Below are 27,102 nucleotides of genomic sequence, written 5' to 3'. Positions count from 1 at the left end.
GAATACAAATTGGCTAAATCAAAGATGATTAAATTAATATTCAAATACCACTAGCTAAATTGGTCTATCTTTTAGCTAAACATGTTTTTGGTATTGTCGATTTTTCTATTTAAATAGAAAAGAATCATTGTTTATTAAAACAAGCTCTTCACCATAATGTAATGTCTTTGTTTATATTTCATGAAAGTTTTAGTCTTTCTATAATTAAAAAAAAAAAAAAAAAAAAAAAAAAAAAAAAAAAAACCACTAGTTATATAAAACTTTAACTATTAGAAGTTGGTGTCGTGGAAGCAATGAATTCAACTTCTATAAGCCTCTTTTCTTCAATGAGATTTATAACATTTTTTTTTTTCCGAGTTAGAATAATTATAAAAATAAAAAATAAAAAAGAAGAAGAAGAAGGTTAAATTCTGTAAGTCACTCTCCACCGTGACTAGACAACCAATTAAAGTGACTTCTATTGCCTAAATGATAAGTTGCTTACTTTAAGAAGGTGAAAAACCTGTGAACAAGTCATTTTCAAAATTTGTTAGCTGCAATTTTTTTTTTTTTTTTTTTTTTTTTTTTTTTTTTTTTGGTTGGGTACGCTCGTATATATGAAAGTTTAATGGGATGGTTGAGAGTTGTTCCAAATTTGTTAGCTGCAACTTTTTTTTTTTTTTTTTTGGGTACGTTCGCATGAACGTTTAATTGGATGGTTGAGAGTTGAGAGTTGAGAGTTGAGAACTTTCCTAGCGCACCAAACCAACCTGATCATTTTTTTTTTTTCTGAATTTTTAATCTCGTCCCACATTTAACTTTTTTTTATCCATTTCACTATTCAAGCATTTGAATTTCTTGCTTATCTCATAAATGAATATATATATATATATATATATATATATATATATGTAGGGACTGCGTTTGAGCACTTCTTCTGTTAGATGAGCGAACTCAGACCCAACTAGCCCAATACAATAAATTTATAGAGGATGGGTTTAAGAACTAAACCTTAGTGAAGGTTACAACGACTAGACATGGTTACGAGTGGGTTGAATAACAAGGGCGTGGACTAAAGTATGAAATTCTGTCCTCGGGCATTTCTTTTGAGGAAGTTGTTGTTCTTATTATTTTTTTTCAGTGCTCAGTAACAAAGGTTCCCAAGATCATGTAGATTGCTCTCGTATTATCTCCTTCTAATTCCCGATCCCCCTTTCCTGGAGGATTTCTCACATTATACCTCCCCTTCCAATCGATCTTGGCTCTCCATCTGTTGATCGTGCAGGTCACTACTTGAGTGCTTGTCCCATCAGTCACATTTTCAAACCTTCTGTGAGTTGCAACAACCATGACAGCACTACTCAAGGGTCATTTCCTCATTAATGCGGCCAGAACGTTACCTGGGGGCATTTAATGCGGAGGTGACAGTATTTCCTAAAATTGCTCCTACACCATGCTCCCATGGTTGTCCTACTGTACTTGTCCTTTTTCTTGGGACGCTCTGGGAGGTTGCCTTCGATGGCATGCCGTTCTTCCCTTCTAGGATCTGGGATGGCCGAGAATAGGATCGTCCTCGGCGATGTTTTAGGCCATTTGGGCTTTCTTCGTTCGTCCTTGGGCATTTCTTCCTCCTCAGCGTGGGCCTTGGGCTTAGTATAAAGTGAGCCAGGGTTGCCAAATTCGTTGACCCCACAATATATATATATATATATATATTATAATTATGATAATAATAGTTAAATGAATAGTGAAATGCCATTTTTTATTTTTATATAAGATAAAAATTTTATTCTAATCTAATCTAAATTAGGTAATAGACTGCCGTGAACAATTCAAGATAATCATTTTTTTATCACACAATTCAATTAGTGGGTCCCATATGCATTAAAAAAATACTTAATCTTCTTATTCGATACCAAAACCATAGAGCCTCCAACCCCTCATTGTATTTTCTTCTCCTCTGCCTCTTGACTTTTTAACTGTTTCAAGTTTGAATTTTTGCTATAAACTCAAATTTTAAATTCTTAAAATGATAGCAAAATAAATGTTGAATTCTACATAAATTAAGAAGCAATCAAGTTAGTGAAATATGTATAAAACTTTACAGGTATTTGCTATAGTCTCTCTTTTTTTTTTTCCTTTTTTATAATTTATAAACAGTATTTGCTATACTCTTAATACTTTTAGATTAATCTATTTTCTTAGTTTATTTTAATGAATGAATTAGATGTCTAAATTTTGTGTATTTACATTACTCTTTTCTTTTGATTGTTAGTAACTATGAATTGGTTATTATTATTATTTTTTTTAATGATACGAAACATATACTTGTAATTACATTTGTTTACAGTTGTTTCTTTCATTTTTATTGTCAATTTGTTGTTGATTAGCATATTTAGATTATTTTTACTTTTAATCTTACCCCCCTAAACTAAACTTTGCCATTGGTCGAGACTCTTAAAGATGGTATTGACTAGAAAGAATATATGATTGTCATCTTTGAATTAGCAAAATGGACCAATTGCTCCTCAACAACTTTCTTATATTCTTCTGTGGTTCTAAACGGTGGATAATTGTCTATGTCCACATGTATGTAGTTGGGATCAAATGACAATTATAGGGAAGTGGTACATAAAACCCAAGTAAGCATTGGGCCTTAGATTAGAAAGAGCCTAGAACATATCGCTCCAAGATATGGGCCCTACTACGAAGACGCTTACCCTGGAGCACAAAGGTAAACAAGAAGTCATCATAAACACCCTCAAGATCTCAAACCTCAGAATCTGACCTAATAGGACGCATCACCCTAAGTCTGAGCATGACTAAACCACTAGAGTCGCCCAAGATAAAAGCCAATTGATCACATTGCCCACACCAATCCATGTTTCAAGCTATCAAAGACATCTTGCTAGGGTGTGCGCAAAATATCTAAGGATGTCCTTCAAGATCTTCCTGATGAATTCACAGCAACCCACTTGACACAGTTGCATTTAATGCAATAGATAACATATCAGAATAAAACAAAAGGTCTCAAAAATATTTGTTCATCATAACCTCAAGAAAAGAAGAGTCTGATGGGACAAAAGGCTGCCTAACTGTACTAGGACAACACCTACTATGACATAGGCTGGAGAAGAAAATGAAGAGAATTAAGCAAAAGATAAGGATAAAGAAGAAGAAAGAGGAAGAGTATAAAAAGAAAGAAGACAAATAAACGAAGTAGTTTTTGGATAGTTAATTAAAGTAGAAAGATAGAAGAAAGAAAAAGAGAGGAGCGAAACACTGAGTGAGGAATGTAACAAAATAATCGTATGAATAAAGTCTTTGACACAATTTTATAAAGCAGAGAATTATCTATTTCTTGTTCAAATCTCCCGTTGCGGATTGTATTAAGCCCATAATAAAAATTAATTGTGATTATAGGCAAGTCATTAAGCTAGGGCTAATTTCTTGCTTCCACAACAACTTTAGGTCATTACAAAAGCATAAACAGATAAACGCTTTAGGACATAATGTACTATTTAATTTTTATAATTTGTTAATTTTGATTTTTAATGGCAATTTTCAGAATTTTAGGTTCAAGATTTTTATTTGCTTGTTTGTGCTTTTTTTTAAAGTCAAATTTGGTTCCCATAATGGTTAGGTATTAATTAGGATATGTTTTAGAATATATTTTCTTATATGTCAAGTTTTACAAAGCCTTTAAATAGGCATCTAAGTTTATAAACGTTTTTTTAACATTATTTAATCAATAAATTAAATTGAGACTATTATCTTTCTATTTTCTAGTGGATTCTAGACCTTTTTTTCCTTTTGGATTCAAGGAACCTTATGGATTTGAGATTATCTTTTAAAAGCAAACATGAAAGATATAATTGATTATCTTTTACATTACTCTTTTCTTTTGATTGTTAGTAACTATGAAGGACATAACAATTGATTTTTGATCTTTTTGAAATTTTGCAAGTATGAAGGATATAATAAGAACATGCAATCCAACAATTAGATTTTCAAAATTCACACTCCATATAAAAATATATGAGGAGTTTGAAGGGTTTATCTCTATTAGGATACTTTTTTTTTTTACACCTATTTTTACATAAATACCACCCATTTATTTTCAAACATCACAAACAAATTATTGGGCTTCTCCAAATATTTTTGCCCTATCATTATGCTAGCCCACAACTATTTTTCTTGCTACCACAAAATTAGGCTACAAATATAAAACATTATAGGGCCCAATATTTTTGTGAAGCCTATAATTCAGACTTATCCCCCAAATTACTTTATTGTACGAGTTCAAATCCCATTCTTTTTAAAGCTCAAGAATAATAATGCTTGGCAATATTTGAAAAGCCCAATTTTCATTGGCAACATTAAAAGTCTAGTTCTCACTGGCAATATCAAAAAGCTCAATTCTCATTGGAAACATTAAAAGCCCAATTCTTACTAGCAATGTCAAAAAGCCTAGTTCTTACTGGCAATATCAAAAAGTCCAATTCTTATTGGCAACACTAAAAACCCAATTCTCGCTAGCAATATCAAAAGCCCACCACCACCACCACCACCACCACACACACACACACACACACAAAAACCTAGATAATACAAAATCAAAGAAAAGTCAAAAGTCAAACTTAAAGCGGATGTCACATAATTTCAGAGATTAAAAGGTGATGTTTCAATTTATATCAACAATCTAGTGATTTGTTGAAAGTTATTGTGTTCTCGACATAGGAAGAACCTTTTTTTTTTTTTTGGGTGAGAGATACATGCATATACATGGGAAGAAACCTGATATTGTGATTCAAGCTGAATTTTACAACCCTTTTTTTTTTTTTATACAAAATAAAATTTCTACTCTAACATAATCTAAGTGTATATATATGTGAAGCTCCCTCCTTAAGATTTGAATCTTAGCCCTTGCCCTCCACACCTCACAAGCATTTATACTTATAGAGTAACCACCGCACCAAGGGTACGCGGTGATGAATTTTACAACTTCTAAGTGTTCGTATCTGTGGATTCCTTCAGCTCAGTGTCTATGGGCATTTATGCTTGTGGGCATGTGTTTTATGAGTGTTTATGTTAGTGGGACCTATTTTTAATGCATTTTTTAGTGGTAACTTTTTTTTTTTTTGAAGAATTCTTTTTTTAGTGTAACTATAAGGTTTAGTGTTGGCAAATTTATGATCATGTATCTTGTTCTAAGTTCTAAGTTCTAAGTTGTAAGTGTCAATCTTCAGCCAAAAAAAAAAAAAAAAAGTTGTAAGTGTCAATCTTATCAAAAAAAAAAAATTTAAAAGTTTGTGAGTGTAAAAAATAATGTACATGATTAACCTTCTTCAACCTTACCACCCATATGCAAGTGCCTACATCACAAATAGAAATTCCACCCCATCCTTATCGCAAGTCTCTTAATTATTTTGTTTGTAATATTATTTTATTATTTAAAGAGTATTGTTAGTGAAATACTAACATGATAGAATCTCAACCCCTAAATCATAAAAGAGTGGTTAAGATTTAAGTAAATCTATTGGTAAAGTACCATAGGAAATCTTAGGGATCTGAATCCCTTGTGAAATTGGCTTATTCAAAAAAATCTCCTCTATCTTGGTCGCTACATTTCTTTGAGTCAGTTCTAAAATTTGAATTTGAAATAGGCTCATACTTCCAAATGAGATGAGCTGTTATCCCCATGAATGTAGGGATCAACATTCGAAGCTGTTGTACCCTCATCATCCCGAAGAACCTGGTGGACTATTATTGCCTGTGCTGTTTGGTCTTAATGTCATTGCTTGCAACCAACGTCCTTATTGAAAATTCCCATCCTTCGTCAACAACCACTTTGTTTTTCTTTGGGGACATTGTGACTGAGAATACCACACCTATAACAAAAAATAGGTAGTCTCTCATACTAAAAACAAACCTAGCCAACATTAAACCCTTCTGTTAGGTCCATATTTTTATGTAATTGGCATATCTTATGACAAAACGTACTTTATTTGTATTTGGATAAATCTAAGTAAGTTCAAGATGATCATTACAAGTGGTTACATTGAAGGCATGAAAATTACTCAAGAACTGCTCAAAAAAAGTTAAATCTGTAGGTCCCAATACCTCCTCGATACCTATCGATCTATTGAGATTTATTAAAGCTCGATACCTATCTCAATACCTCTCAATCTATTGAGCTTATGGAATTTTTGATATAGCCTGCAATATTAATTCTAAAAGACTATTTGTTTATGAGTTTGTATAATCTTTATAGGACAAAGAAAGCTCAAGATTTGTGTAAACCTAATTGGAATAGGAGAGCCTATTTCAAAGGCCCATTAAGCTCCTATTTAAATAAGGAGGTGGAGAAAGAAAACCCTAACCCTAGAAAGTTTCATAAGGTTTTCTTTTTGAAACCCTAGCAACCTCTTACAGAAGAAAGAGTTCTTTTTGTTTTTTCTTGTACGCCTTTGGATTCTATAACCAAGCAAATTCTCTAGTACCAACATTGAAGATCTTATTAGTGTTTCTATGTAAAACTGTTGCAAATCAACTACAACAATCAAAGGGTTGCTGTGGAGTTAGTCACGCACTGGGATCCTTGCAAAGGAGTTAGTCACAGATTGGAGATTTGTACAGCAAAGGAAAGAAGACTACTACAAGATCAAGTCTAATTGGATATTGGAGTGAATGTTCAAGTTCAACTGTAGGTTGGTATTTTGGCATAAGCCAAGGTAGTGATAAGATTCCTTATACTTATAACCGCTTGATTATTGATTAGTGGATTCTTGAGAGTGGTAACGTTAAATTCACTCGGTGGGGTTTTTGCTTTGCAAGAGGTTTTCCTCATTTGTTAACAAATCACCTTTTAATTTCCGTTGCATTTAGTATTTTTAGTGATTCGTTAGTGCCTCAACAATTTGCATGCAATTTAACCTAATTAATCAACTTGGGTAATTGTATTAATTAACCGGGGTCAAGCTATCTTAACCCAACACCTTCAATTTGCAAAATCTTTCCTTGCATCAATCAAAGGTTTGGTAAGAACATCGACTGTGACTAAGTCACCAATCTCATTTCCCAATCAAATGCCGATGTCTCTATTCATGCTTTTAATGGGAATATTAAAAACACAAATCCAAAATTGAGCATTGTGAAACTTCACACCACTGGGACTAGTATCACCATGGAATCTTTTCTGAAGAATGAGACGGTTATTAAATGACCAAGGGCCTTTAGCTATAATCTCCTCCATATCACTCTCTTACTAAAAAAATGGCCATTTATAGGTTGTTTCCCACTTCAGTGATTGAAACCCAACTTGAGCAGTACCACAACTATATAGCAGTAGCTTTAAAAGCTTCTTTATTATAATCCTCATTGATCTGAAGTTTTGCTAGAACACTGAACTGAGCATGCTTCTGGGAGTATGCAACTTCCTTTGATTTAATCACCATTTCAACCACCTCCTCTTCCCATAAACGGAACCTCTTCCACAGTTCCTCCATGTCTGATTCCATTAAATTACACTAGTAGAAAACTATCCACCAAAATAAAATAACCCATACACAAAGTAAGACTCAAAAAGTCAAAAAGAAAAAACAAGAAAAATCCATACCACGATCTGATTGACAGACCTGGAAAGGTTAGAATCTTGTAAGCAACCACTTTGAGGTTTCTACATGCTCTAGGCTAGAGAGAGGCCCAGAGGGAATGAGAAGTTCTAGGAAGCCAATATTGTTTATATACTCTAATACATTAATTGGAGTATTTTTCATTTATTTGTAAAACATCTTTTAAACTTTAAATTCTGAATATAGATCTAAACCATCTATATCAAAATAAAACATAAGGAGAAATTAGATTTTACCCCTCTAAATTATACCCATTTTTACACTTACCCCTAAATTGTTATCTACGTGACACTTACCCCACTAAACTATGAAAGTACACACTTATTCTTCCTAAATTATTATCCCTGTAACATTTGGCACCCTATTTTATAGATAAAGTATAATTTTTCCTAAATATAATGTTGAGATAATTATTGTAATTTTTTAAAAGGATAAAGTGTAATTTTGAAAGATGATGTGTTGGATGATATAGGAATATCATGTTTACTTATAAAAAAAGATTCAGGGATATCATGTTTGATTAGTGAGCAGACCAGACTAGCTCTACTTGTTTTAGATGGATATGATGAGATTTTACTTAAATTTATCAAAATATCTTCCATGACGATGCTGGTTCGATTTCACTTATGGATCAAGCGACTATACGTATCTTTTGGTTCTAAATTTAAAGGCATTAGACTATAGGAGATCATGATTTTTGTTTTTTTTGCTAAGCATATAAGAGTTTTTTTTATTGAAGGAAGAAACTAAGCCTTTTAGGGGTGGCTACACATTAAAGTCAGAGTGGTTACAGGATCACTATGAATTGGAAAGAAATTATTATGTATAAATTTTAAAAGTTTTATAATTTTTTTACCTTTAAAAAAAATTTGTGACCATCCTAAATTTTTTTAGACCCAATATAATTAAACTTTGGATAAAACTTGACAACAAACTTAGTTGTAGACTAAGGCTAAAACGCTATTTTTTTTTTTTTTTATTTGGTGTGAATTTTGACAAATCCACCATTATATTACATTTTCTTTTTATATCTTTTATACTTGTAAAATTTCAATAAGATCAAAAATTAATAGCTATGTCATCCATCAAATATTTAAATTTCGAGTTTTTGTAGTTTAAAATTATAAATAAAAAACATTCGATTGGCTTGAAATTTGGCATGTGTTTTAAAAACATAAAGAACGTGCAATTCAATAATTAGATTTTCAAAATATGTAGTCATATTAATTTGTTCAACGAGAGTTATAGTTTTAGGTTACAACTAAGTCTGTACTCAAACTTTGTCCTTAATCTTTGGTCCTTTTAATAATAATATATTAGGCCATTACAAACAAAAAGGAAAAGCATTAGAAAATTTCTATCGAACTAAATTTTTGAAAGCGATGTAACTTACAGCATTAATAATATCATGCAACGACTTCAAAATACAAAAACTCGTAAAAGAAAATTGTAAGATTTTGTGTCCATTTGGAAATAGCTTATCTAGTTTTTTGTTGAAAACATTTTACTGAAAATGTGCTAAAATATACTTGTATCTTGAAAAAATTTTAAAAAGTCAGAAAAGGCTAGAAAAAATGAGGTTTTATAAAATTGTACATAAAAGTTAAAAACTAAAAGTTAAAGCTAATAGCAAACTTACCCTTTATGTATTTGTGTGTGTGTGTGTGTGTTTGTCAATCTAAGAAACTCTCTTTTTATTAGATTTTGTATAATTTAAGTTTTAAAATAATCACCCTACAAAAAATTCCTAAAGCCATTGCTGAAGCAAGTATATCAGACCTTAGAGCTTAAATTACCAAAGTAGGCAAATTCAAGAAGGATAAACTACCAACATGACAAAACTTTTACTATTAATTTCCAAAAGAGTTTTTACACTGACAAAGGGTTTGTTTGGATACTACTTATTACTGAAAACTGAAAACACTGTAACAAAATAATTTTTAAATGTGTGAATAGTGTCGTAAGACACAGTTTTAAAGTTGTTTTTGCTGAAAAAATATTTCTAAGTCTCACAAACAATGCACAGGACCCACAAACTAAAAACGTAACACCTGGGAAACGCGCTTCCCTAACGGTCACTAAATGTGTTATGGAATAACGTACAATCTAAATGTTGCACTGTTGTTGCAGATAAAATCCTAATAGGTGAAGAATGAAACATATAAAATACGAGAACATGGACTCTTGGAAACTAAGATACATAATTACATATATAGGATATTGCATTGAGTTACTCGTGAATTGCTAACTCATTCAAAATTTTAATGCAAAGGCCATGTTATCTATATTTGATTCAGTCACTTGCCTCGTTAGTCCAGTCATTGGAAGACCTTAAAATATTACAAACCAGAGATCAAAGCTAAAATCCTAAGCAACAAAAGATAACCCAGCATTTACAAATTGTAAGAAGAAGTAAAGAATTGATGAACCTGCAAGTCCCATTTTTAAATTCCTTTCTACGTAAAATACTAGGTTTCGAGGTTGACATATTATCTAACTGAACACTCAAAATATAAATAATAATTAATAAATATACTCAACATACACAATAGTATTTCATTATATGTATAGGTAGTTGGTACACAATTCTGCTCAAGGCAGAAGATCCTTTTTTTAAGAAGATAGAAGATCTAACTACTCGTGATAAATTTTTAATTTATTTATTAGATAACCTAAAAATTACTCGTTCACACAACAATAAGGAACTGTCAAACACATGCTTATCTGTAAGAATACATAATAATAGTTCTTTAGCATAATTATACTAAACTAAATCATATTCGCTATATAATAAATTGAATGGAACTTTCATCTGCCCATTTGGACAAAAAAAATATCTTTGTGTGTTCCAATCAAAGCAAAATGACTAATTGGAGGGAAGGATGAAGTTCTACACAACCAAAAATGTGTTAGACTAAAGAAAACTTACGTAGATGAAAAGTTAATTATTTCAAATAAGAAATATATTAATCTACAAACTCTACATTATACTTTTTGATCATATCCCATAAAGAATCATATTAAAAATTTACATTCATATCTATACATGCGTTTAAGATTAGTATAAAAGCCAAAGTCAGTTCAGTAACGTGTCCTTTGCAGATAAGTAACTGGAGTGGAATAAAAATTGGTAAGTCAAAGCCAATTAAATTGGTATTCAAATAAGTAAAATTACATTATTAGTCCTTGAAGTTTACGTACTGAGTGCATTTAGTCTCTAAAGTTTCAACTGAGCGCTATTAGTCCCTAAAATTTCAAAACTAAACATAATTGGTCTCTCTATTAACTACTGTTAGTTTTGTGCTTATGTATCTAAATGAAAAATGAGTAGGAATACTTTTAATGACATGGCAACATTTTTTATTTTAAAAAATCCCAAAAATCTATCCCCCCCTCTCTCTCCGTTAGCTCTCATTCTCTCTGTGTGTAACTTCGATGAAATCCATGTCAAAAATCTCTAAAGACAGCAAGACAAGGAGATCCACAAGCGAGAGTTCCATACATCAGTGCACAGCCTACATAGTCCTACATGTATGCAATATCTGGAGCAGATCTCTTGCTGTGAACATTTAAAATTAAATTTCTTAATAACCCAATAGGACCCTTTCATTTTCTCCATCTATTTCTCTTTTTTTTTAATATTATATAATTTGTCTTGGTATTTGACTTGATCATTGGCCTAATTTTTGCACAAAAAGTCAGCTTGAGTTGAACAAGAAAACTATGACAATCTAGGTAAATTCTTTGAGCGTTGCTTTCCTAAGATTTATACGCTAAAAATTGGGCTTCGTGAATGTTTTAGTTTAGGATCTTATAAGGCTTCAGGTGTGCTGCCTCTCTTTGAAGATCTGAAGGTCTTCGGAGACTTTGATCCAAATCAAGTGGCTACTGTCTTGAGTCCTCCTTGTCTCGCTGTATCTATCTGATGTTTCATGTTTGGCTAAAATTTACAGAGAGAGAAAGGAGTACCAGAGAGGAAAAGAGATTTTATGGTTTCGTTAGAATTTTGGTGACTTGGTTCTGGGTTGTATTTTTAAATGAAGTGTCAAATTTTGATTCAGCCACTTAAGTTTCATTGCAACGATTTTACTTTTAGACATTGCAGCTGATATGACAGGGTTGCCACATCATTAAAAATATGCCTACTCATTCTTCCATTAGACAAGTGAAGAAACTAACGGAAGTTAGTGAAGTGAGCAATTGTGTTTAGTTTTAAAACTTTAGGGACTAATAGCGTTCCATTGAAACTTTAGGGACTAAAAACGCTCAATAGGCAAACTTTAGGAACCAATAATGTAGTTTCGCCATTCAAATACCACTAGTTGATTTAAACTTCAACTATTAGAAGTTGCCAACGTATCCTTTTCAGAGAAGGAGTTTGAGTTGAATACAAATTGGCAAAATCAAAGATGATTAAATTGGTATTCAAATACCACTAGCTAAACCGGTCCATCTTTTAGCTATACATTCTCTTGCTATTGTTGATTTTTCTATTTAAATAGAAAAGAATCATTGTTTATTAAAACAAGCTCTTCACCATAATGTAATGTCTTTGTTTATATTCCATGGAAGTTTTAGTCTTTCTATAAAAATAAATAAATAAATAAATAAATAAAAGCACTAGTTATATAAAACTTTAACTATTAGAAGTTGGTGTCATGGAAGCAATGAATTCAACTTCTATAAGCCTCTTTTCTTCAATGGGATTTATAACTTTTTTTTTCCGTGTTAGAATAATTATAAAAATAAAAAACATAAAAAAAGAAGGTGAAATTCTGTAAGTAAGTCACTCTCCACCGTGACTACACAACCTATTAAAGTGAGTTCTATTGCCTAAATGATAAGTTGCTTACTTTAAGAAGGTGAAAAACCTGTGAACAAGTCATTTTCCAAATTTGTTAGCTGCAATTTTTTTTTTTTTTTTTTTTTGGTTGGGTACATTCGCACGAACGTTTAATTGGATGGTTGAGAGTTGAGAACTTTCCTAGCGCACCAAACCAACCTGATCATTTTTTTCTGAATTTTTAATCTTGTTCCACATTTAACTTTTTTTATCCATTTCACTATTCAAGCATTTGAATTTCTTGCTTATCTCATAAATGAATATATATATATATATATATATATATATTATAATTATGATAATAATAGTTAAATGAATAGTGAAATGCCATTTTTTTTATTTTTTGTATAAGATAAAAATTTTATTTTAATTAGCTAAATTAGCTAATAGACTGCCGTGAACAATTCAAGATAATCATTTTTTTTATCATACAATTCAATTAGTGGGTCCCATATGTATTAAAAAAAAATACTTAATCTTTTTATACGGTACCAAAACCATAGAGCCTCCAACCCTTCATTGTATTTTCTTCTCCTCCGCCTCTTGACTTTTTAACTGTTTCAAGTTTGAATTTTTGCTATAAACTTGAATTTTAAATACTTAAAATGATAGCAAAATAAATGTTGAATTCTACATAATTTAAGAAGCAATCAAGTTAGTGAAATATGTATAAAACTTTACAGGTATTTGCTATAGTCTCTCTTTTTTTTTTTTTTTAAATAATTTATAAACAGTATTTGCTATACTCTTAATACTTTTAGATTAATCTATTTTCTCAGTTTATTTTAATGAATCAATTAGATGTCTAAATTTTGTGTATTTACATTACTCTTTTCTTTTGATTGTTAGTAACTATGAATTGGTTTTTTTTTTTTTTTTTTTTTTTTTTTTTTTTTTTAATGATACGAAACCTATACTTGTAATTACATTTGTTTACAGCTGTTTCTTTCATTTTTATTGTCAATTTGTTGTTGATTAGCAGATTTAGATTATTTTTACTTTTAATCTTACCCCCTAAATTGAACTTTGCCATTGGTCAAGACTCTTAAAGATGGTATTGACTAGAAAGAATATATGACTGTCATCTTTGAATTAGCAAAATGGACCAATTGCTCCTCAGCAACTTTCTTATATTCTTCTGTGGTTCTAAACGGTGGATAATTGTCTATGTCCACATGTATGTAGCTGGGATCAAATGACAACTATAGGGAAGTGGTACATAAAACCCAAGTAAGCACTGGGCCTTAGATTAGAACGGGCCTAGAACATATCGCTCCAAGATATGGGGCCCCATTATGAAGACGCTTACCCTGGAGCTCAAAGGTAAACAAGAAGTCATCATAAACACCCTCAAGATCTAAAACCTCAGAATCTGACCTAATAGGACCCATCACCCTAGGTCTGAGCATGAGTAAACCATTGGAGTCGCCCAAGATATATAAAAGCCAATTTATCACATTGCCCACACCAATCCATGTTTCAAGCTATCAAAGACATCCCGCTAGGGTGTGCGCAAAATATCTAAGGATGTCCTTCAAGATCTTCCTAATGAATTCACAGCAACCCACTTGACACAGTTGCATTTAATGCAATAGATAACATATCAGAATAAAACAAAAGGTCTCAAAAATATTTGTTCATCATAACCTCAAGAAAAGAAGAGTCTGATGGGACAAAAGGCTGCCCAACTATACTAGGACAACACCTACTATGGCATAGGCTGGAGAAGAAAATGAAGAGAATTAAGCAAAGAATAAGGATAAAGAAGAAGAAAGAGGAAGAGTATAAAAAGAAAGAAGACAGATAAATGAAGCAGTTTTTGGATAGTTAATTAAAGTAGAAAGATAGAAGAAAGAAAAAGAGAGGAGCGAAACATTGAGTAAGGAATGTAACAAAAATAATCGTATGAATAAAGTCTTTGACACAATTTTATAAAGCAAAGAATTATCTGTTTCTTCTTCAAATCTCTCGTTGCGGATTGTATTAAGCCCATAATAAAAATTAATTGTGATTATAGGCAAGTCATTAAGCTAGGGCTAATTTCTTGCTTCCACAACAACTTTAGGTCATTACAAAAGCACAAACAGATAAACGCTTTAGGACATAATGTACTATTTAATTTTTATAATTTGTTAATTTTGATTTTTAATGGCAATTTTTAGAATTTTAGGTTCAAGATTTTTATTTGCTTGTTTTTAGGTGCTTTTTAATTTTTATTTTTTTTTAAAGTCAAATTTGGTTTCCATAATGGTTAGATATTAATTAGGATATGTTTTAGAATATATTTTCTTATATGTCAAGTTTTACAAAGCCTTTAAATAGGCATCTAAGTCTATAAACGTTTTTTTAACATTATTTAATCAATAAATTAAATTGAGACTATTATCTTTCTATTTTCTGGTGGATTCCAGACCTCTATTTCCTTGTGGATTCAAGGAACCTTATGGATTTGAGATTATCTTTTAAAAGCAAACATGAAGGATATAGTTGATTATCTTTTACATTACTCTTTTCTTTTGATTGTTAGTAACTATGAAGAACATAGCAATTGATTTTTGATCTTTTTAAAATTTTGCAAGCATGAAAGATATAATAAGAACATGCAATCCAACAATTAGATTTTCAAAATTCACATTCCATATAAAAATATATGGGGAATTTGAAGGGTTTATCTCTGTTAGGATACTTTTTTTTTTACACCTATTTTTACTTAAATACCACCCATTTATTTTCAAACATCACCAACAAATTATTGGGCTTCTCCAAATATTTTTGCCCCATTATTATGCTAGCCCACAACTATTTTTCTTGCAACCACAAAATTAGGCTACAAATATAAAACAATATAAGGCCCAATATTTTTGTGAAGCCTATAATTCAAACTCATCCCCCAATTACTTTATTATATGAGTTCAAATCTCATTCTTTTTAAAGCCCAATAATAATTATGCTTGGCAATATTTGAAAAGCCCAGTTTTCGTTGGCAACATTAAAAGCCTAGTTCTCACTGGCAATATCAAAAAACTCAATTCTCATTGGAAACATTAAAAGCCCAATTCTCACTAGCAATGTCAAAAAACCCAGTTCTTAGTGGCAATATCAAAAGCCCAATTTTTATTGGCAACACTAAAAGCCCAATTCTCGCTAGCAATATCAAAAGGCCCGATTCATATTGGTACTATTTAGTCAAAAATCCAATATTGTTAATACTTGGGAAATACCATATGATTAAATTACCAATGCCCATAACCACAATTGTTTATAATAAAATAAAATAAAAAAACTTGAATGCTCATTATGTTTCCAAATTCATGGGAAATTATGATTATTTGATTCTATGGTCACTATTCATTGATGTCCATTTTGTAGGTCCAAATGTGTGATAAAAGGAGAACAAGCCCAAGTTAAAAAGGGGCATAAGCACAGCCCAGCCAAAGGGTCTAGCCCATGTTAACAAGCCCAATCCAAAGTTCTAAACAAGGCAGAGGACTAAACTAGCCAGCCAGCTTCCTTCTTGTTCATCCTTGACCAAGGTTCAGTTGGAGATTTCCTTATGGGACAAGCAAATCTCTAAAAATGAACTGAGGGCTATCCCATCAACTTTTTGCCACTGTCTCCCTGACGTGAACAGTTCCCAGAGGATGTACTAGCAGCTAAAGTCTAATAGGTAATGGGATTTCATCATCTTCCTCAAAGCTCTATCTCTAGCAGAAGGAAGTCATAACAAAGTTACGCAAATCTCAAGAAATCAATTCTATAAATACCAAAAATGTTCAAGAGTTGGTTCATGTGCCAAGCCCATGAATCCTAAAGGGGAAAATTTGGGAAAATGTGGTTTGGAGGGTATAAAGGGATCTCCAACAGAACCCTCTAAAGTAGGCCCAAAATTTAACACATGGCTTAGGGTGCTGAATCTTACTCTTTAGGGTCCAAATCTCAATTGCAACATCAAGATTCTACCTTAATACCTACCTTAATCCCATTGGCTGAACACAACCTCAAAAATCTCAGCATTTAATACAAGATTACCCAAATATTCACCCATGTTTGATATTACCCAAAGAAGCAAGGCAGCCCAAAAGAAAATCTACCATTTGTAGTCAAATCCTATGATCTACAATCTGCCCCTCTTCTTGCTAATTAGCCCCATGTTTTTTTATTCTTGCTAATCACCCCCCTAAGCTCTACTATAAAAGGATAATCACATCAGCCCACAAAAGACACACAAAAACCCTCTAAAAATTTATGCTATTCTTGTCATTTTGCCATATTTTAGCTTGTAGTTTAGCTCCACTAACCCACAAATGAATCATTTCAGTCCATACAAATCAACATCCACCTAGCCTCAAACATTCCTTTCTCCTTTTCCGTATATCCAAAGTTCATAAATGCTCTCTAATCATCCATGAACAACCCTTTTCCCCATTAAAGACTTAGTTTTAGCATTATTTCCACCATCTCATTACCAGCTTACACACCTACTCACTCAAAATAGCCTTTACTACTCCATTCATACCCTGCATACATATTCCACATGAATCTTGGTTCAATATCTACTGCGCTGAGTTGGAATCTCTCTCTCCTTACATACCATGCCAAATAACCCATTTCTTCTCACCATGGAGCCATTGGTCTTTACTTTTGGTTTTTCCATTGAAAGATATAATGTGTTTGTAACAATGGAATTTTTCCCTCAAATTGATGTACTAGTAGCAAAAAGTACCCAAGACCTTTTTTGACCAAGACACACAAGGACTTCCTAAAGTGAACACCTTAAATTTGTTCAATAATTGACTGCTGGACCATTAATTTAATTTTACCCTACTGCTAGAGAATTTTATTTTCTTGCAGTGTTGTAACAGGACTTCTAATCTATTAATTAACTATCATGAAGAGTTTTATTGGGCCTTGATATTGTTCTTACCAAGGTGCAGTCTTTATTTCTTGCTTGGATAGGCTTATCACTACACCGAAAGCCTTTGGGTATCATCTCAGAGCCCAACGTTGAGTTTCAGCTTGACCCCCCCCCCCCCCCCCAATATTTCATTCAAGGACATCAATTTTCCCCTTGACACTCTCCAAACAAACTTTGTTCTAAAACACCCTAACCCACTTGACACAAGGACCCAGCAATGTGGGTTGGAATGGTCATTTTCCTGGATTAACCCACCTACCTTTTTCCCAAACCATTAAATAACAAAATGCATTTTCATTTTTATCAAATCTGGCTACATAGTAAACACTTATCCAAAAAATAGTAATGCTAATAATAATAATAATAAAAGAAGAACAAACTAGCTAAACAAGTAAACCTTCCTAGCCACTATTAATAAGTTTATAAAAGCATTCATAGTGATGGAATTAAAAAATTTAGCTTTTAGCAACTCAAAAAACTATTTTATTTGTTTTACCACTTCACTTTACAATACAATCAACATCAAAGATTCTATTTTAGCACACAATTCATTAAAATAATTTAAGCAACTATTAAAATAATATAAAACACACACCCATAGCAACCACCCATTGCCCAACCAGCCACCACAAGAAACAGCCACAAACACCACCACAACCTAAATACCACCACAATCCAACCAGCTAGCAACAACCACAGCCACCACTGCAACCCAAAGGCCTCCACAACTCCACTAGCCAACAATAACCACACCCACCACTGCAACTCAGAGACCACTACAACCTAACTAGCCAACAATTGCCAATGCCATTTACCACCAAACCTACATCCACATCACCACCACCAATAGAGAAAAAAAAAATTATGTCCCAGAACCAATGATCCAAATCATGACCCACAACCTAATGATCCAAATCGAACCCACGAACCACCATTGCTGTAACCCACGAACCACAATCGAACCACTACCATCGTGACCCACGGATTGCAACTGAGCCACCACCATCACCATCATGATCAGACCACAAGAGAGAGAGAGAGAGAGACAATAAAACCCATTAAAAAATAAAATACCAATTGCATGATTTTAATGATTTGAGTTAGGAAAATAACTTTTGAGTGGTATTACAACCACCATTGTGAATGCTCTAATATCATAAGAAACAAAGCTTTTATGAGTTAGGACTAGCTAACTACAACTTTACAATTAGAAATTGTCTTTAGACATTCACTTATGGGGAAGAAAATAGGCAATCTTTTGTTTAGATATGGAACCATGGAAGCCACCTCTATGCTTATACCCACAAAAAACACATAGCCAGACCAACAAGTTAATTCAGTTTTAAAATTTGTGGTAGAGACAAATTGAGATTTTGCTGTAATTTTTTTTGTTGGGTATATAGGTGCGAGTGAAGTCTTATATTGAATAAAAATAATAGGAGAGAGTGTTTAATATAACATAATTAGGCCCAAACTCTAAGGCTTAAACTTTTAGGTTAAGTGATGTCTTTATGTGTTATATTAACCTCTCAACAATATCCTTATATGTTATATTAACCTCTCAATTAAAGTCTCCACAATGGTATCAGAGCCCATTGCTGTGTGCAACAAATGTGGCAAGGTGTTCAAGATCCCTTTCATAGTTGGAGCAGGGACAAGGTAAGCCTAAAGGGCTCACACAAACAATCCTGAAGAAAGACCTAACAAAATAGTATTGTCAATGGTTCTAGATCATGGTATGGCGTCGGATTTCCATGGATATGGAAGTGCAGTTTGAGTTCCCATTCATGAGCATGTGGGGTTGACTTGTGGTATCATGGATGGCATATGAGAAGACCATGGATGATGTGTTGATGAAGAAAAAAAAAATCATAAAGCAAGGAGAAGCTAATAGGACTTAGTCATAGCCCATAGAGAGGTAAAGACTTACACATGAGAGGAAAATTGTTGGGTATATGTGTGTGAATAAAGTCACACATTAAAAAAAATAACAAGAGTGAGTTATTAATATAACATAGTTGAGCTCAAACATAAATATTTAAGTTTTTAGGTTAAGTGGTGTCCTTATATTTTATATTAACCTCTCAATTAGAGATTGTTCTTTAATTTATTATCACATTAAGATATCAATTTATTTAGACATAATCAAAATTAGAACTTAATACTATAAAGAATTTATCAATTGAGTTAATTAGAATTATGATTCAACTGTGATTTGATGGTATTACTAAGACCACTCAAATGCTTAGTTTTAGATATAATCAAAATTGATTAAGATATCAATTTATTGTTGACATAATCAAAATTAGAACTTAATACTATAAAAGAATTTATCAATTGAGTTAATTAGAATTATGATTCAACTGTGATTTGATGGTATTACTAAGACCACTCAAATGCTTAGTTTTAGATATAATCAAAATTGATTAAGATATCAATTTATTGTTGACATAATCAAAATTGGAACTTAATACCATAAAAGAATTTATGAATTGAGTTAATTAGAATTATGATTCAACTGTGATTTGATGGTATTACTAAGACCACTCAAATGCTTAGTTTTAAATATAATCAAAATTGAAAAGTTAATTTGACAAGATAATTTACCAATTGAGTTAATTGAAATTATAATTATATCGTGTTTTGATGGTAGCTTAGCCGACTATAGCAGGAGAGTATCCTGTGTGCCACACCTAACATACAGTTATACTCCATTCTGTCTGGAGACGTACGTGAGTTTCAATGAGGTGTCGGGTGGATAGGGCTTGGCTTTGTGAAGTGGTAAAGACAGATGACCATCATGAAGGTGTGATTGTGAAAGAAAATGATATACTTGTCTACCACAGTTTTCAAATGTTCACTATTCATCAAAGAAAATAAATTAACTTTTAGACTTCTTCGCGTGGATTGCTTGCCGTGTATCAGCACAATTAATAAGCGATAAAGTCTTACCAACTGCATCCTCATATTTGAACTTATTTCTGCAAGTTTGCATTGAATTTCGACTACTCATTTAGCACAAGGCAACACCATAGGCCGCCTTAATAGTTGTACAAAATTGTGTCTCTAAATCCATTGATGACTTTGTCATTGATATTTTATCACTCCATCTGCATATTAATTTCTTTTTGTTCCACATTTGAACAAACGTTTTAAGGATAGGAATTGTTTGCCACGTTGATGCCAACTGCCAACACTTGCAAAGAAAATAACCTTTCTTCAAAGCGTCTTAAAATGGATCATTGTTTCTTTATTTTAATATATACCTGTCTAAACCACACAACTATATATATATATATGTGCAACAACAATGTAAATGAACTAAGATGCAACTTAAATTACCAAGAAGAATTTAAAGCATCACCAAAACTCTAAAACATGGTATTCATACGCGGAGTTTTCCAATTTAGCTGTTTCTTCCTTTTAATCTTTGTTGTGTGTTGTAGTCCCCCTGAGGACCACATCAAATGTTCGTCAAAGAACACAGATTGCACAATCACAAACTCCTACGGTATCTTTCCTGATCGAAGCACTTGTCGAGCTGCCGAGGTGGCTTACCCCTCCACGGAGGAGGAGCTCATTTCGATAGTGGCAAAAGCAACCGAGAACAAGAGGAAAATGAAAGTTGCAACGCGTTATTCACATAGCATTCCCAAGCTAGTTTGTCCAGACGGGGAAGATGGGCTTTTGATAAGCACCAAGTATCTTAACCATGTGTTAAAAATTGATGTTGAAGCTATGACGATAACCGTGGAGAGCGGTGTGACATTGAGGCAGCTAATCGACGAAGCTGCCAAGGCTGAGCTGGTCTTGCCTTATACACCATATTGGTGGGGTTTGACAATTGGGGGACTATTGAGCACGGGTGCACATGGTAGCACATTGCGTGACAAGGGGAGCGCAGTCCATGATTACCTTACGGAACTTCGAATTATTAGTCCAGGTGGTGCTGAAGATGGTTATGCTAAGGTTCGGGAGCTCAAAGATGGTGACCAAGATTTTAATGCAGCTAAAGTTTCGCTTGGAGTTCTTGGAGTCATTTCACAGGTCTGTATTATAACCTGGAATACTTACTCTTTCTTTTTCTTTTCTTTTCTTTTTTACATATTGATATTTAACACTTAACTTGGTATACTTTCTTGAAGTGGTAAGTCTCAATTAATTGCACATCATATTTCATCCCATATACACGAACTTTTGCTAAAAGGTGTTTCTGTTCGTCGAAGTTTGATCGCAGTGTAATGTTTGAGAAATTTTGTAATAGATTCCGTCTTAATTTTTTGAGATGTGATAAGAATACTTCTTTGGAGAGATCCAACTACAAGGAAACAACTGGTTAATGTTTTTTTTTTTTTTTCTTCTTCTTCTACCTCCATAAATAAATAATAGTAATAATTATTTGTTAAAAAAAACTTGTTCCATATACACGAATGCACGATGAGAATTGCTAATTTTTTAAAGTTCGTAAAAATTAAAATTTCTTTTCTTTGGGACAAAATTCTCTTTATCATTAGACACGAAAATGTTAGAGTCTCATGTTTTATTTGAAAATGACAAATTTCACAGTAATTTTTTTAGAAAAATTATCACATCTCTTGTATTTTTAATCAACAATTACTACTGTTACATATGTTTTAAAATTTTCTTTTGTCTTTTAAAAAATGACTATCTAGAGCTAATTTTATAAAAGAAAATGATTATGCTTAATATCAAGGGTCGAGGACATTTTTCAGCCCAATCAACATTAATGGTCAGTATAAATTTAAATTCTAATTCTTATAAATTTTTTTTTTGAAACTCTAATTCTTATAAATTAAAACTCTCTGCGGAGTTTTTTTTTTTTTTTTTTTCAAGCTTTAAATTTTCCAAGAACTAAATAGACTCTAATGACTAACTCTACTTTACTTCCTCCTCTTCATTCAAACTGATCATAAGAGAAAGATAGGACAAAAGCATGTCTAAAGAGGTAATTAGCATATGTAGTAGTTATCGTTTGTATATATGTACTAAATAAATAAAAAAACTTTAGTAATCATCAATCAGTTTAGAGTAAAAAAAATTTCAAAATTGTCAAGATGATGAACTAATAGGTAATTAAAAATGTTATATTAGTCAGTTCGCCTTTTATGAAAAAAGTAGTAAAAATAATTGTATTGTAGCGTTGCTTTAAGTAATTAACAAAAAAAAGAAGCAACCACCATCTCACAGACTCAGGTACAATGCACTTATCTACTTTTACATAAGGTAGCGGACTAATGAAATCTTGATTGACTTGCCATCCTTCTTCAACTTCTTCTGCTTTCCCCAATTCAAAGTGGGCCTCTAGATATATTTCTTAAGGGACTAAAATCAAAATAAAACAAAATGTAGAATAGAAATATTAGAAATAAATTAAAGAATAAATCTGGAACCATAATGGAAGGATATATTATTCCACTTAACATGGTAGGTGTGTTCTAGCCTAACCAGTGAACGTGGAGCTAGTATTACATATAGGATATATATATATATATATATATACACACCCCATGTGAGGGGGTGAATACATGTATTTGTTGCATGATAGATTTTCTCATGAATGTGTTACACATCCCAAGTCTCAACCCAACATTGAAAATCAATAACACTCATGATAGGTGCGAATGGCTAATGTTTAAACCCTAATGTTTCAATTGAAAACATCAAAAAATGTCAATTAGTTGAGGTACAAAACATTCAGCATCAATTGCCAAATATAAATGATAGGAATTGAGTTGCATTAGGTCCATCTAATATACTTTGAGAATTTTTTTTTTTTTTCTATTTTTTGAGAAACAAGATTTCAATTTATAATTTTTAATGAGAATTTAAAAAAAATATCAATTAAATTATTCTTTTTTATATTTTACAGGTCAACGCTTCTTGTTTCTTAAGATGCAAAGTTTTTTGAGAATCTTCTTGTTTAAGTTTTGATAACATCTTTTTAATTCAAAACATTGTTAATCCAATTGATCTAATTAATGATTTTATTATTTTTAATTTTGCAAAAATTCATCTAAAAAAATAACTATCCTACTACAAGTATTCCAATAAAATTCCATGATATATATATATATATATATGAGCGGATGAAGTTAAAAATGAGTTGTACTTTAGCTTTGACAATGTGATGCATGATGAAGGAAAAAAATTAAATCTAATTTCCAATTTTAATTTTTGTAGAGAGAGAGAGAGAGAGAGAGAGATTGTTTACATGTGTAGTTATGTAGAAAATTGAGCGGATAATGTTGACAATTTATCCTGCAAGTGGGATGTTGACTCTTACCCACTTAAAAGTCTCAAGCTATTAGGGAGAAATTAGTCATTAACAGTAATTTGGCACTCTTATTGTAAACAAATAAAAATTAAAGTTTATGTTTAATTAGTGAGAGAATTCATGAAAGTAGTAAAAAGAAAATAAATATATTTGTGAAAGAGAAATTTTAAAGATACAACTTTTACCATAATTATGAAATGGTTGACTATATACCCGTTTGAATTCAAATTAATTTGGCGTTTGCGTTTTGTAATCAGCGTTTTTCTCTTCTTCTTTTTTTTTTTTTTTTTTTTTGTTCAGCCTGCAATTGTTGACAAGTCAACTGTGAACAATGCACCCGTGCACTGTTCACAGGTCCCATAAATTACACTTTTCAGCAATTTTTTCATCAAAAATGGGTCCCACAGCACTATTTACACATTTAAAAATTATTTCGCTACAGTGTTTTCAGTTTCAGCAAAAATAAGTTGTATCCAAATAGACCCTATGAGTGAGTGGTATATGAAAGTGATAATTATCCACAACTCACAGTCAACCACTTTATCAAGTTGTAACAAATGTTGTGGCTCTCAAAAAAACTTATTTGGAAATACCAATCAAAGCATTAGTCTTGATACTTATTATTATGTGCTGGTATAACCCTACAAAACCTAGAATCCGCTATTATAGCCACTCTACTTTCTTCCTTTAGGGGTTGGCCTTGCATTCCAACTAGAATTTTATTGGTATCTCTTATGGAACTTTCCCATAAGCCTAAATCTTATTGAATCTACAGTTACAAAATTGTCTTGGTTTCACTTATGCAACTTTCACATGAGCTAGCCTAAATCTTATTGAATATACAATTACAATTTTCTTGGTGCATGTGTGAAACAAGTTATTTACCCACAATTTCTAGCCTTTTCCTAATGGGGAGCCTTAAACCAAATCGTAAGTGTCCTAAGCCTTAAGTCTAAAGATCAATCATGTCTTACATTATACAGGGATTCCCCAAAAGAAAGGGAATAACCAAAGAAGGGAAGCGAGAGGAAAGATAGGTCTCTTCCACTTAAAATAATAATAAATTAGAAAATTATAGTTCCTTTTGTTTTGGACCGATTAAAGATAGATCACTTCTTCCCCCCTGTATGTCTTGTATATTTATTATATGCATGCTATATTTTTAATTTTTTAATTATATGAGAGTTCTTTCTCTCTTTTTTTGCTGAATTATATGAAAGTATAACACCACATATTAATATTTCTGATTATTTTTTAGAAACAGATTGTAATTTTCTTATATAGGCTATGTTATATGCATCATTTTTACTATGTATACACATCAATAATTTTTTTTCTATTATTTAATATAAACATAATTACATATTTCTAAAGGGGTGAACCAAAATTTTCATATGCACTCAATTCACATGTCAGTCTTACGTGTGTTGTATGAGATGAGCAAAAACTTTGAAAAGAGAAAATCAAGGGAAAGAGAGCGCAAGCTACGAATTGGCAAAAACTTCGGAAGTTATCTACCATGGTACCGTGCATGCTAGGCATCATCTATAGGATTGCGTCGTTGAAAATATGTTGCTTATGTTTCATCACTCTCGGTTAAGACACATGTAATAGGCTTCAAAGACATAAATTGTTGAGCTGTTATTAATTGATATATGAGACAATGTCACAACATGGTCAAAATGAAAGCTCAAATTGAGAAAATCTCACTTTGCAGGTCACTCTAAAACTACAACCCATGTTCAAACGATCCATCACCTACTTGAAAAAAAATGATTCGGACTTAGGAGATATGGTGACTAGTTTTGGCAATGAACATGAGTTTGGTGATATAACTTGGTATCCTAGTCAACGCAAGGCAGTTTATCGTATTGACGACCGAGTCAACACAAACTCACCTGGACATGGACATGGTCATGGTCTATATGATTTCACCCCATTCCGCGCAACAGCTTCAGTTGAACTGGGCATTGTCAGAACCACAGGTTAGCACTACCGTTTGATTTTTGCTAGCTATTATTATAACAAAAGTGTAATGGTTTTGAAATAGTATGTTCTATGCTTGTTTAAATTAGAGGAAGTTCAAGAATCCTTAAGTGACGCGGATGGGAAGTGCTTAGGTGCAGAGACGGTTATTCTAGCACTCGAGACTACTGCCTATGGTTTAAGTAACAATGGTATTGTTATTTTCCTCTTCTTCTAAACAGTGCTAAGAAATTACAATTATTATTTGCGTTAGTGGCTGATAATGATATTTCCAACTCAAAATAACAAAATTTATGATATTTTTTTACTAATAGGTATTCTTTTTACGGGTTATCCTGTAATTGGATATCACAACCACCTTCAAGCATCAGGAACCTGCCTAGATAGTCTTAATGATGCATTGATCACAGCTTGTGCATGGGACCCTAGAGTTAAGGGTGAGTTCTTTCACCAAACTACATTCAGTGTTGGCTTGTCCGTGGCTAAGAGCTTCATTCAAGATGTTCAAAAGCTAATTGAATTAGAGCCTAAAGCAATGTGTGGTGTAGAACTTTATAATGGAATACTCATGCGCTACGTTAAGGCTTCAAGTGCTTACTTAGGCAAGCAAGAAGATGCAATAGACTTTGATATCAGTTATTATCGAAGCAAAGACTCCTTGACTCCTAGGCTATTTGAAGACATACTAGAAGAAGTTGAGCAACTTGCACTGTTTAAGTATGGGGCGCTGCCCCATTGGGGGAAGAATCGAAATGTAGCATTTGATGGAGTAATCAACAAGTACAAAAATGCTAATGAATTCTTGAAGGTTAAGAGAGTGTATGATCCATTTGGCCTCTTCTCTAGTGAGTGGACTGACCAAGTTCTTGGATTGAAAAATAGTGTCATTATAGATAAGGAGGGGTGTGCATTAGAAGGGTTGTGTATATGCTCACAAGACATTCATTGTGCTCCCAAAAAGGGCTATTATTGTAGCCCAGGAAAGGTATATAAGGATGCAAGGGTGTGTGCTCGTGTGACTTCTAAGATGAATATATGTGAGGAAGAACAATGGGGGAGTCAAGATTTCACCTTCGGAGGGATCAAAATCTAATATTAATTTTCTTTTGAGTTGCTTTTTCAATTTATAACAATGTTCTTGTGATTTGTTGAAAGTTATTATGTTCTCTAGTACTCTACATGGGAAGAATTTTTTATTTTTTTGGGTTGTTGATGCTGTGAGAGATACATGGGAAGAAACCTGATCGTGTGATCCGTGTAGAAGTTTACAAGTTTCAAGCGTTCCTATTTGGGGCTCCTTTAGTTCAGTTTTTATGGGCACTTATGCTTGTGGGCGTGTGTTTTGTGAATGTTTGTGGTAGTGGGAACAATTAGGTTAGTGTTGGCAAATCTATGACAATGTATTTTTTTTTTCTTTTTTCTTTTTTTTCAGAAAACCTATGACAATGTA

At 32.4% G+C, this 27,102-nt stretch overlaps 1 protein-coding gene across 1 annotated transcript; it reads left to right on the top strand.

Annotated features, from left to right (window-relative positions):
* Positions 1–20,674: 20,674 nt before the first annotated feature.
* Positions 20,675–27,072, top strand: LOC126696835 (probable L-gulonolactone oxidase 6). The gene is made up of 4 exons (XM_050393561.1): positions 20,675–21,418; positions 25,384–25,651; positions 25,742–25,843; positions 25,967–27,072. Exons 1-4 carry the CDS (start codon positions 20,750–20,752, stop codon positions 26,743–26,745), a joined length of 1,818 nt encoding a protein of 605 aa, XP_050249518.1. The 5' UTR covers positions 20,675–20,749; the 3' UTR covers positions 26,746–27,072.
* The last annotated feature ends 30 nt before the right edge of the window (positions 27,073–27,102 follow it).

This window comes from Quercus robur, chromosome 8, assembly GCF_932294415.1.
Source record: "Quercus robur chromosome 8, dhQueRobu3.1, whole genome shotgun sequence".
In the NCBI taxonomy this organism is placed as follows: Eukaryota; Viridiplantae; Streptophyta; class Magnoliopsida; order Fagales; family Fagaceae; genus Quercus; species Quercus robur.
Note: the sequence above shows the minus strand (reverse complement) of the source record. Positions and strands in the feature narration are given on the sequence as shown.